General features: G+C 41.5%; 1 protein-coding gene across 2 annotated transcripts; it reads right to left on the reverse strand.

Moving 5' to 3' along the window:
• Positions 1-1,753: 1,753 nt before the first annotated feature.
• Positions 1,754-13,406, reverse strand: fmoda (fibromodulin a). 2 transcript variants are annotated; one of them, XM_078546288.1, is made up of 4 exons: positions 13,214-13,406; positions 12,820-12,894; positions 4,831-5,747; positions 1,754-2,376 (listed from the first exon to the last, which is right to left on the reverse strand). In XM_078546288.1, the coding sequence occupies exons 3-4, from the start codon at positions 5,744-5,746 to the stop codon at positions 2,225-2,227; spliced, it is 1,068 nt and encodes a 355-aa protein (XP_078402414.1). In that variant the 5' UTR covers position 5,747; positions 12,820-12,894; positions 13,214-13,406; the 3' UTR covers positions 1,754-2,224. The 2 variants fall into 2 exon arrangements, with proteins under 2 accessions (XP_078402414.1, XP_078402415.1); XM_078546289.1 differs by lacking the exon at positions 12,820-12,894.
• Positions 13,407-14,240: the final 834 nt, after the last annotated feature.

Consider the following 14,240-nt stretch of genomic DNA (forward strand, 5'->3'; position numbering starts at 1 on the left):
AGCAAGCAGTGAAGCTCAACACAAACTGGAGGAACAGCACCTCACCTTCCGATTAGGCACTTTACAGCCTTCCGGACTGAATATTGAGTTCAACAACTTTAGATTTTGAACTCCCTCCTCCATCCCCACCCCCTTTCCATTTCTTCCCCCTCCCTTTTGTTTTTTCCAATAATTTATATAGATTTTTCTTTTCTCACCTATTTCCATTATTTTTAAATCTATACCTTTTATGCCCTTTTAGTCTTATTTCACCCCACCCCCACTAGAGCTGTACCTTGAGTGTCCTGCTATCCATTCTTAATTAGCACATTCTTTTAGATAATATCACCACCTTCAACACCTCTTTGATCCTTTTGTCTGTGACATCTTTTGATTATCTGCTCCTATCACTGCTTGCTTGTCCCTACAACCACCCCCCCCTCTCAACTTCTCTCCCCCCACCCCCCCACCTTAAACCAGCTTATATTTCACCCCTCTCCCAATATTACTCAGTTCTGTTGAAGGGCCATGAGGACTTGAAACGTCAACTGTGCTCTTCTCCGCCGATGCTGCCAGACCTGCTGAGTTTTTCCAGGTATTTCTGTTTTTGTTTTGGATTTCCAGCATCCGCAGTTTTTTGTTTTTAACACAATACAATTGTCCACAGTGACTCCTGAACGAGGTAGAAAACACATTCAGCCAGGTTTCTGTTCCTGGTTTCCATCCAGTTACTCCTGCAGTGAAGTGTAATTTATGATTATCATTTGAGGGCAGCCATAGTCATGATGTCCCCACTGATAAACTAGCCTGCTGATACTCAATTCACAGATGAAGATCTTAGGTGAGCAATTATCAGACTTCCAACACATTGGGACCCCATAACCCGTATAACTAGGCACCTTTAAAAAGAGCAATGGAAAGTGGGGGTTGTGAGGGGGGTGGGGGTGGAATTGGGGAATCAGCTGTTAATTGTTAATTAATACTGGTTGTGTATTTAATTGTATTCAGGTAGTGGGCATGAACTGGGAATTCACTTGCGCTCCTGTATTTAGGAGCAGATTGAAACTATTGTTCTTGGGTTTGGAGGCGAATGTTTGTAATGTGTATCTCTGTAGATAAAAGCTTATAAAGTGTGCAGAGATTAGGCTCCAGTTCTATTCTTCACCAGCTAACGATCTGAAATAGAATATCAGCACTGAAAAGGACTTGTAATGATGAAAATAAAGTTCATAAGCTTGTAACACTCAGGCCTATAAAATACTAGACCCCAAAAAGAATTTTGGTGTCTTAATTTTGAAAAAATATTTAGATTCGATAGCAAATAATAATGGATAGGTCATTAAAATAAAAAAAGTATTATACCATTGGCTTTCTGTTCCTTTGTAACATATTCAGGAATTAAATGCAAAGAAATAAGAATGATTCAAAATAAGAGATGGAAATGTAAAATTCAACGGAAGTTATAATTCTTTTACAAATGCTATTAGAAAAATGGCTGCAAGATTGTGTACTACACGGCCTAGGCAACTTATCTATTCTCAGGATCCAGTATTAAGACAGTAAACCAGAGGACTGTGGTGCAGCAACCCCATGTGCATTGAGGCAAGAATTAGTTAGAGCCTTCCAAAAATAGGGCATATAATAGGCATCAGAAAGAAGCCAACTGCTGTTGTTCTTCTTTGGACTATATTTAAACCAGAGGTGAAGGGTTGGTGTCTTTTATCATTTAATGGAACGTAACTAGCTGGCAGTTCCATGAATCCATCCTGAGACTCCTGATGCGAGGGTGCAATAAATTGCAGGAGCTAAGCATTTTGTTCCATCGCCCTCTCTGCTGCCCTCTCTGTTGGGGAAATGTAAATAAAGTTTGTTCAAAAAAATGGCTATTTGCAGCTGAGCATGTGTTTGTCTAACTCGGTGCAATACACTACAAAGGGAGCAATTTGATGGGTATGATTCGGAGTGACTTGGTGCAGTGGTACATTCTGCAACAAATCATTTCCCACTTGTAGTCTGATTTTCTGCCTGAGCACTGTAATGCTCGATAAAGCATTCCTGATGCAGTAGGAACAATTTCTTCAGTAGATTCAAGGAGAACTAGCTCTCCATCTTGCTGCAACAAATCACCTGATACAAGAGTCAGATAACATACAGGAAAGTCTCTTAAGACAAGAAGTTAGTTGTCTGGTCACTATATATTCCAGCTATAGAAGAAAGTTTACATGATAAGATTGGTGAATACACATTAAATGTTTATTATTCTTGCTTGGCGAAGACATTGATGCATTTCTTGTGGTAGTTTATCTTGTTCGATGCTGTTGCCATCCAGTCGAAGCACTTGAATCTTGGAAAAGCTCATTAATCCCATGGTTCTACAGAAGCTGTCTACAGTAAACTCTGCAAACATCACAAATTGAAATATCAGAGACATGCATGAAAATGTACAAGTGTACATGTAGCTGATACATAAAGTTCAGCTCATCAGATATTGCATCAAATACAATGTGCTATTATCCCTTTGGAATGCCCATCATTAAATTGCTTTCAGAACACGTTGCTGAGCTGATTGTTTAGGCCACTTAGTGACTGATTCTGTTCTTAGCGTTATTCACAGTATAAATGTAACACTAGAGTTCCTGCGTCAATTCTGCAATAATACAACTTGAGCTGAGAGCAGACCAAAGAGACAGCGATCCCCTGGAGAAGTTTATCTTGTACAAACAATGGTAGACAGGGAAAGATCCACTGCTCCATCAATCCTCTCCCATGCAGTTGTGATACTTTTTGTAAACAATATATACAATAAACACATTCACCAGGGTCATCATACTACCCAACATCATGTGATTTCCTAAGAGACACAAACTACCAAATCAAAATCCAGGCTACTTTTGGGGGGAAAAGCCTGGGAAATTGCTCTCCAACCCTTCCGACCCACCCACATACCCCAACCACCACCTACCCCAACAATAGAAACTAGTCCATACTACCATTCTGGCCCTGATAATTCAATGCAGGACCTAACATGAACAGATCTAATCCCCTAGGCAGAAAAGAAATCCAGCTCTCGCATGATATAAGGGATAATATTAACCCCTAAGAATTAGTGAATTTGGATTGGGTGGGAAGTAACATTTTTTAAAAATTCCAAACCTGAGTTCAACACACCCACATCTGCTTTTAATGGGTGAGGGAGGAGGGTGATCTGGAGAGTGGATGCCCCAACCACTCTCAGGAGGTGGCTTGTCAATTAAATGTATTATTGAGTTCTATTTTGAATGAATGTTGACTGGGTTTCTGGGTCTCCCGAAACCTAAAAGGTGAAAGGAGGTGTGGAGGACCAGACTCATAAGGTAAGAGTGACTTTGCAGCACTGCTTGTGGGTCAGGAGGAGCTGGAGTGTTTTCTCCAGGCCCAACAAGCAAACGACATCACAGAACCAGCAATCGTCCAACGTCATCCCCTCATCTAGCCCAACCCCCAATATCTACAACCTCCACCACCTCCATGATCTCCCCTCCCCTGAGCTCCCTTTCCTGCCTCCCTTCTGGCTGCTCCTGTCCCTCGTGCAGCACTGAGGATTATGACGCTAATTGTAACCCGATTGTGTGCCACAGGCTCAATGGGCCAGCTCCTTTTTTCCTGTCCATTGGTTTTTTTAAGAGTTTGCAGCATATCATTTGAAAGATGATTGCCAGGCGCTAGCAGTCAGGACATTGTTTTATAATACCCCAATTCTCATCACACCATCTCTCCTTCATTTCACCTACCATCCACTCATCCAGCCCAATTAAAGTGCTAAATTGGGCTCAGAGACACCTTCAAAGATGTTACACTTTCCCTCAGACAAGTGAACAATGAGGGGCTTAACTATCTTGGCCATGCCCCAGCAGTGTAAGTGTGGTGAAGTGCACGTCAGTCATCTCCACTCCTGAGATATTCAGGTCAAGGGGGTGTAATTTGCTTGGCAGCGACAGACACTTGCATCACTAGGAACACTCTAATGTCTGTTAGGGAAGAAATTCTTCCGTGCCTACCCAGTCTAGTGTGATTACCATCCCATAGCAATGTGGTGAACTCTTAACCACTCTCTAAAATGGTCTAGCAAGCCACTCAGTCACAAGAAGGCAGCCCATCACCACTTTCTCAGGGAAACTAAGAATAAACAATAAGTGCCAACCCTGCCAGCAACACTCACATCCCAAGAATTAATAATATTAAATTTTCACCAGTGTGGCAGGAAAGATTAAAGCTGGCCAGGGTCAGTTACTAGTGCAGCAACCAGTGCCATTGCCAGAAAGGCACTGGCTCATCCACTCCATCAGTTCCCTTTCTGGGGGGATTGAAAACCACACTGTTGCTGGCACTTTGATTGAGCAACCAGGCCAAGATCTAATCCTGGGCACTCAGGAAGATGTTACAGACACTGATGTATGTTGAGTGCATCCAGACAGTTCATTCCTCCGACCACCCGCCCCTCCCGGCTCCAGTACTATGGGTCATGTTTTGACTGGACAGAGGCTGTCTTCCAAACATATCCTGATGGCAATTTACAGCCAGAGGCCACATTGCTTCTGGCTCACTTACATTTGGCAGGGTTGGGAGAGGGGGTGGGGTGCTGGTGGGGGTGGTAGCATGCTGGCTTTGTGGAAATTCAGGGCCTGAGTGTTAGGGAACTATTAAACCATGAGAAGCATCATAGCTAAGCACAATTCTGTTCCCACCGAATGTCCTTACAACACACACACACGCACAGATTACATCAAGGTTTTGTGAATAAGGATCAGAACTTGGGCTCCATTTTATGGAGAGCATTGTAGTCCATTGATAATGGAATCATGTCGCACTCACCTTTGATCTTGTTGGCATGAAGATACAGGTTTTCTAAGTTCTCGTTGACAGGAGGAATCTTCTGCAGTTTGTTATGAGAGAGATCCAGTTCAATTAAGCTGGACACATTGAATGTGTTTAGAGGTATTCCGTTATCTGTCAGTTCATTATTTGACATCCTTGCATACTGAAGTCTAGGAAATTGGCTGAAGTACTCATTAGGAATTACGCTGATCTGATTGAAATCCAGGTACAGCTGATGGAGTGAGTCTGGAAGTACATCAGGGAGCTTTTTTAAGTGGTTGTTGCTGAGGTCCAAATAAGACAAAGACTTTAAAACTTTGAGAGACCCTCCAATATCTTCCAGCTGATTGTTGTTCAGCAGTAGCATTGTTAAGTTGTCCAGCCCTTCCAATGCATTGGGTGGAACCTTTGAAATCTTGTTTCCTGCAACTCTCAGTTCCCTCAGTGAGTTTGGCAAAGGAAACGGAATCCCGGTCAGGTTGTTATGGCCTAAGTATACCCTCTCCAGGTTTGTCAGCTTGGAGAATACATTTGTGCCTATCTTATCATTGGAGATTTTATTCCACTGGAGGACAACCCAGACGAGGTCAGTGGCATTGTCAAACACTCCATCTGGAACAGCATCAATCTGGTTGTTCTGCAGGTAAACATACTTCATCCGGGTTGGCACCTGGGGGATATATTTTAACCTACGGCTGTCACAGTACATAGCCTTGGGAAAGATAGGTGGACACGTGCACTCAGCAGGGCAATCGGTTGGCAATGGAGGCTCACGTTCAGTCTCAAAATAGCGTTTACTGTATGACCGAGAATATCCCATAATACGCGAGAGCCAATTGAAATATCCATAAGTGTACTGGCAGGCACCTCCACCACACAGGGCTGCAAATAGAAACAGGTGTGTCAGCTTCATCCTGGGGGTTTAAAATGTATAAAATTAATCTTAGTACTTTGTTACTCTGTAGACATGTTAAGACTAAATCATTGGAGCAAGACTGTGACCATTTATCTTTATCAATCTGCTTCACTTAGATTAGGCATTTTTTTAAAAATGCCAGAGTTAAAGGAATTGTTGGCAAGTATTAATGATTTACAAGCACAGTCTGTAAACATATCTTACTCAAACATTGGTCCAACCGTAAAACAAAAACAGAATTACCTGGAAAAACTCAGCAGGTCTGGCAGCATCGGCGGAGAAGAAAAGAGTCGACATTTCGAGTCCTCATGACCCTTCAGCAGAACTGAGTATAGTTAGGAGAGGGGTGAAATATAAGCTGGTTTAAGGTGGGGGTGGGGGTGGGGGGAGAGAAGTTGAGGTGGGGGTGGTTGCAGGGACAAGCAAGCAGTGATAGGAGCAGATAATCAAAAGATGTCACAGACAAAAAGAACAAAGGGGTGTTGAAGGTGGTGATATTATCTAAGAGAATGTGCTAATTAAGAATGGATGGCAGGATACTCAAGGTACAGCTCTAGTGGGGGTGGGGTGGAAAGACTGACAAGGTATTACAGTTGTAGATTTAAAAATAATGGAAATAGGTGGGAAAAGAAAAATCTATATAAATTATTGAAAAAAACAAAAGGGAGGGGGAAGAAACGGGGGAGGGAATTTAAGATCTAAAGTTGTTGAATTCAATATTCAGCCCGGAAGGCTGTAAAGTGCCTAGTCGGAAGATGAGGTGCTGTTCCTCCAGTTTGCGTTGGGCTTCACTGGAACAATGCAGCAAGCCAAGGACAGACATGTGGGCAAGAGAGCAGGGTGGAGTGTTAATGTACTTCTTTTCAACAGAAATGGAGACAATCAACCTGTTTTCCCTTTACTGATCCTCTAAAGAACCTATTCACTTAGTATCATTCTCCTGGCCTTTCTCCATATCTTTTTGGGATGTTTATTTTTCAAATTGTTATCTACTTTCACTTTAAAACCTATTATGGATCTTGTTGTCATCACTCTTTCTGATAGGACAAATAGCCTAATAATCCACTGCATTAAAGAATTACTAATCTCCCTCTTTGTTGTTTAAAATGTTATGCCCCCGCCGACCAATGGAAATAGATTTTGCCTGTTTATTTTATCAAAACTCCTCATACTTGTGAACACTTCCATTTGCTGTTGTTGTAACCTACCCTATTCTAATAGAGTTCCAGTTTCTCTAAGCTTGCCTCTTAACTAAGGCCTCTCAGCATGACATCACCCGAGCAGATCTCTTCTATAGCGTCTCCACGTTACATTTATTTCTGTTGAATCCACTGTCCAGTAGACCAAAATAGGTTACCTGCTTTTCAAATAGGCATTTATCATATGAGTCAGCTAACCAGGTGCCCCTTATTTGTGACTGACCAATCTGAGGAATAGTCTTTGCGGGCTGATTCAGAAGAGTAGTTGTAAAACTCTTCATTTACTACTTCCTTTCTTGCACCTGGGCTATTGCATACGCCATCTCTTGCATTCATTATGCCAATAAAAATGCTCCAAAAATTCATGACTCCCTAAAGGCATTTGGTAAGGTACAAAGTTTCAATATTTTTTTCTTTAGAGTTCAGCAGCACCAGGAGAAGACTAACAGTTACATAGTCACACGCCGGTGGTTTTCTCTCACACTGGAGCCTATTTTTATTTAACAAGAGGGTAAAAGAAATCCGAAATGAGAAATATACTAGTTTATTCATTTTAGGTTTATTGATGGAAACCCACAGAAAGACCTGTGCATAATGCCCCTTTTGAGTGTCATGGAAGCAAAAACATTTACTTAAAACAGTTTCACGTTAGTTTGAGAATGTTGTACTTTGAAAGGCAAAAAAAGAGTTTCCATATTCCACTATTCTGAATCTTGTTGATGTTCAAACAAGAAACAGAGAAAAGATCTTTTGAGTAGACATTATAAGAAATTCAGTCAAAACCAAGGAAAGAGGATCTGTTGATTCCCACTGAATGGAGCCTCAGTGCAGTATTGAGGGAATGCTGTACCGTCAGAGGTGCTGTCACTCAGACGAGGTGTTAGCCCACAGTGTTGTTTGTCTGTTCAGGTCAGGTGGATGTTGAAAACCTCATGGCATTATTTGAAGAAAGGCAGGGAGTAATCTCGATGTCTTGGCTAATGTTATTCCCTCAACCGACAGCGCCAGAAACAGGTATACTGGAGATTCGGCTCTTGCTTTCTGTGTGGAACAGACTGGGATTGCTATAAAGAATGGAGGGCAAGCAGAACAGGGCCTACTGCTGGAAGAGGGAGGAAGAGGGGGAGAAGAACTCTCAGCAGGAGGCACTATCCACCCAGGATGTTCAGGAAGCAATTCTTCTACCTGAATCTCAGTGAGACATGTGTGCTTCAATAAGGACATCCTCACTGAAGCCTGCTATAGCCACAACTGCAACATCCTCAGAGCAGCTGGGAAGAGACCGTATTGGCAGTCACTATGAAGGTAATGGTGGCAATGAATTTTTATGATTTTGGCTCCTCCCAGGCTGGGGATAGAGATATTTACAACATCTCTCAGTTTGCAGCCCACTCTTACACCCACTGAGGCTCTCTATTCAATGAAATCTAATTACATTTTATTCTTACTTGCCAGAGAGAAGCATAAAGCTTTGCTAGGATTGCAGGCTTCCTCAGGGTACAGAGTGCATTGACCTGCAGGCACATTACATGTCAATTCTGCCCTATACTCGAAATTGTTATGGTCCTAGCCCAGACCCCCAATTTTTTGGGAAGATCTGGTTAGGGACCAATAACATTTTGATTAAAGTAGACAAAGTTTAAGATTCAAGACACTTGCTAAGAGATTAAAGGCACAAGATTCCATAGAAATATAGGAACATAGGACTTAGGAGCAGGATTAGGCCATTCAGCCCTTCGAACGTGCTCTGCCACGCAATAAGATCATGGCTGATCTGCCTGTGGTCTCAATTCACTTTGCTGTCTACCTCCCAAAACCCATGGCTCTCTTGTCTATCAAAAATCTGTCTGTCTCTGCCTTGAATAAATTCAACGATGACTGCTTTCTGGGGATGAGAATTTCACATATTAATGACCCTATGAGAGAAAAAAAAAATTCTCCTCTTCTCCATCCTAAATGGTAGACTTCTGATTCTTAAGCTGTGTCCCCTGGTTCTAACCTCTCTCACAAGTGGAAACATCCGCCTGGTATCCACCCTATCAAATCCCTTCAGGATCTTATATGCTTCAATAAGATCACTTGCCATTCTTCTCAACTCCAATGGGTATAGGCCCAACCTGTTCAACCTTCCTTCATAAGATAAGCTCTTCATCCCAGGAATGTGAGCCCTCTCTGAACTGCGTCTAATGCAATCATATCTTATTTTCAAATAAGGAGACCAAGAATGTACACAGTATTCCAGATGTGGTCTCATCAAGGCCCTGCTGCAGTAAAACACCCACCTTTTGCATTCCCTTCCTCTTGCAATAAACATCAACTTCCCATTTGCCTTCCTAATCACTTGCTGTATCTGCATACTCAGTTTTTGTAATTCATGTACACACATGGGTTTTGAACAAACCAAAATAAACGTTACTATACAAGGTTAAAAAGATAAAACAATCTATAATATCTATCTTATATTCCACTATTCAGGGTTAATATGAGGCAGTTATGAATTAACAGGCAAACTGTGGTCAAACACATCCCACTGTACAATAAATAGTAAATATGACCAACACAGATTCCACAAATTTCTCAGCAACCGACCCAAATATCAGTAAACATTGTGAGTCAACCGATCTCACTAAAACTCTGTCTCCCTCAAACTTTTCACTTTTGAAGATCAAACCTCTGAATTCCCTCAAAGCCACTCCAACTCAGACTGCCTCAATGACTTCACACATCTCAGGGTTTTATTTTCATCCCCAGAGATTCTGTTCCCCAGGATTTCTGACTCTGCACTCCAGCCTCTACTTACCGGTGCAATTTCAGCTCTTTAATAGCTGGCTAGTTTCACTGGGCTGGCGCTGCCCATGGATTTCACCAAGCTCCAACCTCCCCAGCTACACCAAGCTATAAATGGCTCCCAGGGCTTCTTTTGGGCCCTAACCCTTTCTATCCCAGAGCTAGTGATCTTCTGACACCTCAGCTCCCCAGGCAGCCCTAAGTGCACAGAGCTATCAAATGACTCCAGGGATTTCTCCTGAGCATAAACTACACAGAGCCAGCTAACAGCAACTCTTCTGCTGTCTGGAGCCTGCTAACAGCAGCACCTTTCCAGTGTGACCTTTCCCCACTGCTGCAGAACACCTCACTCCCCCAGCAAATAAACAGATAAATTGAAACCATAGAACATTCTTAAGCTCCAAGCATCTCCATAATGACGTAAGATAAAAGCAAAATACTTCGGACGTGGGAAATCTGAAACAAAAGCAGAAAATGCTGGAAAAACTCAGCAGGTCTAACTGCGTCTGTGGAGAAAAAAAACAGAGTTAACATTTCGAGTCCATATGACTCTTCTTCAGATCTAAAGAGAAGTAAAAATGTGAAGGAATTTATACTGTGTAAGGGGGTGAGGGTGGAGCGGGTGAAGCTGGATAGAAGGCCAGCGATAGGTGGGGACAAAGGAGAGGTTGCCACAGATGTCATGGACAGAAGGACAAAGGGGTGTTAATGGAAGTGGTACTGGCTAAAGGAGGTGCTGATGGTGGCATTAAGGTCAGAAAGCAGAATGTGACAACCGCAGGCCTGCTATTTTATGATCTTATCTTTCCAGCTGTTAACCCCTTAAGTCAACATGACCCCAACCTTTTAAGTGTAATAATCTTCAAGCTGCTGTGGCTTATCCCATTTTCTAGAGTTAACCTTTAATCTTCCCATTTAGGGTAATATTACCTCTAAAATATTACTATGGACCATTAACTAAGTATTTATAACAAAATGAAAGGGATTTCATTCCCTCAGCCAGCTGGTGTGTAGCCATGTGGAGCAAATCATGCAGGTCACTGCCTGGTATCTTGGCAGCGGTCATAATGCCTTCATTCTAAGGCAGTCCACTAAGCCAGCTGCATTTGAGCTACCATGGCAAACTCAAGGGCTATCTGCTAAGCAGATGTTTGATGACTGTAGTGTGCAACCCACGCACACATCTGCACAGCATGCGTACAATTAAAGCAAAATAAACCCAAAATAACCAAGCAATGTGCTGCCTTATTCCTGATCAATGGGCACAGGTTAATCGTGCATTGTGATCCCCGTGTCCATTTTTGGGGTCTGATGAACTTACTCCCCATAATATTATAGATAGGTCTTTATACTTATTTTTACTTTCTCTTGCTTGGATTAGGTGAAACAGGTGCATGTTTAAACACGTAGGGCCGAATAATCCCTATTCCGCTGCCAGGGGCTTCCAGTGACTGGAAGAACATCCCAACCAGGCCCACTCTGTTTTGAGGGATGGGCCTTATTTTGAACAGGCTGAGGGGTGAGGTCAGAGTCCCAGGACATCGTGGCAACCCGCCAGCTCCTGGCTGCCAAAGACGTTCCTCTGCGGAGGGGGGTTTGGACACAGGAGGCAAAGCAGCAGTGGCCCTTGGGTGGTTTAGTGGAGCCTGGGGAAGCATCCCTCTCCCTACCCCACAAAAAGAAAGGAGGATTTTGGGATCCCCTCGGGCTCAGCCAGCAGCTGGTTGGTGTGCATCAGTTCAACCTGGCCACTTCAGCCCAAAAATGGCGACCAAGTTCTTCATGATGTCTAGGACCCCAAGTTCAATAATAAAAGAATCTACTCAGGGTACTGCTCTGATCACTCAGCAGCAAGCCCGACCGAACATTGTCACAGGCACAGCAATGATAGCGTCAGGGTGGTACTTTAATGCCTCGGGGAATTGAAAACTTAATTTTCAGGGGCACACTGCCCTACTTCCCAGGCTGAAGGGTTGGAAATGCAGCTCATACCTTTTCCTCTCCATTCCTTCGCCATCCCCAGCCATAAGAAGTGCTTCCCCCAAAGCTTGTGAAATTGGCAACAGATATCTAAAATTCCTATGAATTTTTTTAACAAATAGGAAAAATTCTGAAGCTAAGCAAAATAAACAGCAAACGAAACTGTGACTTAATTTTAGGAACGAGCAAAAGAAAATGTCCTTGTAGTGACACTTTACCTCCTGCACGTACAGTATATTGATGATACGATGTGTAACGCCCTCTGGTAATTCTGCTACCAATTTTTAACTTGCCATGATTCTACAGACTTAGAGAATTTGGTTTGAGAATCATTTTTTTAAATCCTGAAACTTGAATCTGTTTGCACAGGGATTTGGAAAAACAAACAGCTCATTTCAAATTAAAATTAGAATGTCAAAAGAAAGCACAGTTATGTCCGTCTGATTCTTTGAAGCGATCGTACATACATTTAATAGTAATTCCAAGCGATAGCACAGGAGCAGATATTACATTTTGTTATTTTAAAAATGAGAGCTCAGGAAGCAGAGTTTATAAATTGCTGGAAAGTTTATCAAGTTTTAGTAAGAGTTCAGATAAGTTCGATAATATCCTTTAGGTTCCCCTAAGGATGTGGCTTTTGATCCTGCAGACATGAAATCCTTCTAATCCTGGACCAGAAAAAATAAATCCTGTTTCGCAGTTATTGATTCTTGAGATACTAAACGTGACTGGTCGCAGTATTTTGTAGTATCCAAGCAAAGGTATCTGTTTAAAATGGTATCTTTCTCTACAAGTCAGTAAAGCCTGGAATCAGTAAATACTGGAACTAGTCTGAAGCTGCTTTATTTAAATTTTTGCATAGTTGATATTAAATTGCCCTATAACTATCCTAATTTAAATGCTTAAGGGCTGGATAATTCAATTTATGGAGAATGACACAGAACCTACAGGACAGAAACAAGCCATTTGGCCCATCTGATCTATTCCAGCATTTAGATTCTGGGTCAGCCTCCTTCAGTCTCTCTTCTTTGCAGCTTATTGACATAACCATTTTTTTTGAACTTAAAAAGAATACCTCATCAAAACACTACATATAATAATTACCTTTAGGCGTGCAGAGACTGTTGTTATGTTGCTCCACTCAAATCTTCCTCAGTTTGCCAGCAATATGACCAGGTGCTTTAATAGGAAGGCAAACAGCAACTCAGGCATGGAATACAGTGAGTACATCTCCCATGCAACAAGCATAAACTCATATAACTACCAGTCAGTTTTTTTTTACCATCTGATTTATTTTAATTGTAAAATAACTCAATTCTTCAGCTATGCTGCTAAACAGAAATCATGATGTACTAATTATGGCCAACCTGAATTAACAGGTATTTTCTCAGGAACAAACAAATCCTTCCATATACAAGATTAACTGAACATTCGTGATAAGTAAGTACTTTAAAGAAAAACACACAAGTATAAAAATTCCATATTTTCTGGTACCAACCTGAATCCCCAGTTAAAGCTCCTGTCTCTTTGGTTGTTCAACTAAGGTGTCTCATTTCAAAGACCCGTTTAAAATTCTAGAAGTTTATGAATGACTTCATACCAGTGACAGTGAACAGTCTGATTTCTGGACTGCTCCCAGTTATAATATACAAGTGTCCTTTTATAACCTTGTGTCAACTTGGTACCACAGAAATTTGTGAGCTGTCTGAAAGAGATTATTATTTTTGCTCTTTACAGTTTTTAGTTAACTCTGTCTCTCATTATAAAGGTGAACTACAATTAAAAGCACGAGGGTGGAAGTTTCAAGCTGTTTTATACAAATGACCTTAAAAGGAAAGCAAATATTCATTTGGTATGGAATTTAGTAAGAACATCTTCATCAATTCGTTGTGCCTTTAATAAAGTAAGCAAAGCGATAACCCCAAATAATGTGCATGAAGGATTGGAATGCTTTACTTAATCACAATGTCCCATTGTAACCATTGTAATCATTTGTTTCATGTTTACAGTTTTATTTTTCATTCTGAGTTCAAAGTGATGATTCCCCAGGGATCTCTTTGATCTTTAGTTTGAAATTTCAGTTCCGTGTGTCCCCTGCTGTTGTACTTTGAGAAATTTTGCAACAATAAATAGGGCCAACTAATGGAACCCACAAAGCCCTAAACTCTCCATTTATTTGAGTTTAAATTAAAGAAAGATTTCAATTATAAAGTACAGGAATGTAATGAATTTCTATGGGGACATAAGAAATAGGAACAGGAGAAGGCCATTCGGCCCTTTGGGCCTGTTCTGTCACTCGATAAAATCATGGCTTATCTTCTACCTTAATTCCATCTACCCTACATTATCCCCATTTCCCTTAATTCCCCTGATTCCCAAAAATCTATCAATCTTTGTCATGAATATACTCAACAACTGAGGTTCAACATAGAGTAGAGAATTCCAAAAATTCACAACCCTTTGAAGTGAAGAAACTTCTCCTCACCTTAGTCCTAAGTGGCTAATCCCTAATTCTGAAACTGTGA

This window comes from Cetorhinus maximus, chromosome 8 (genome assembly GCF_964194155.1).
Source record: "Cetorhinus maximus chromosome 8, sCetMax3.hap1.1, whole genome shotgun sequence".
Classification (NCBI taxonomy): domain Eukaryota; kingdom Metazoa; phylum Chordata; class Chondrichthyes; order Lamniformes; family Cetorhinidae; genus Cetorhinus; species Cetorhinus maximus.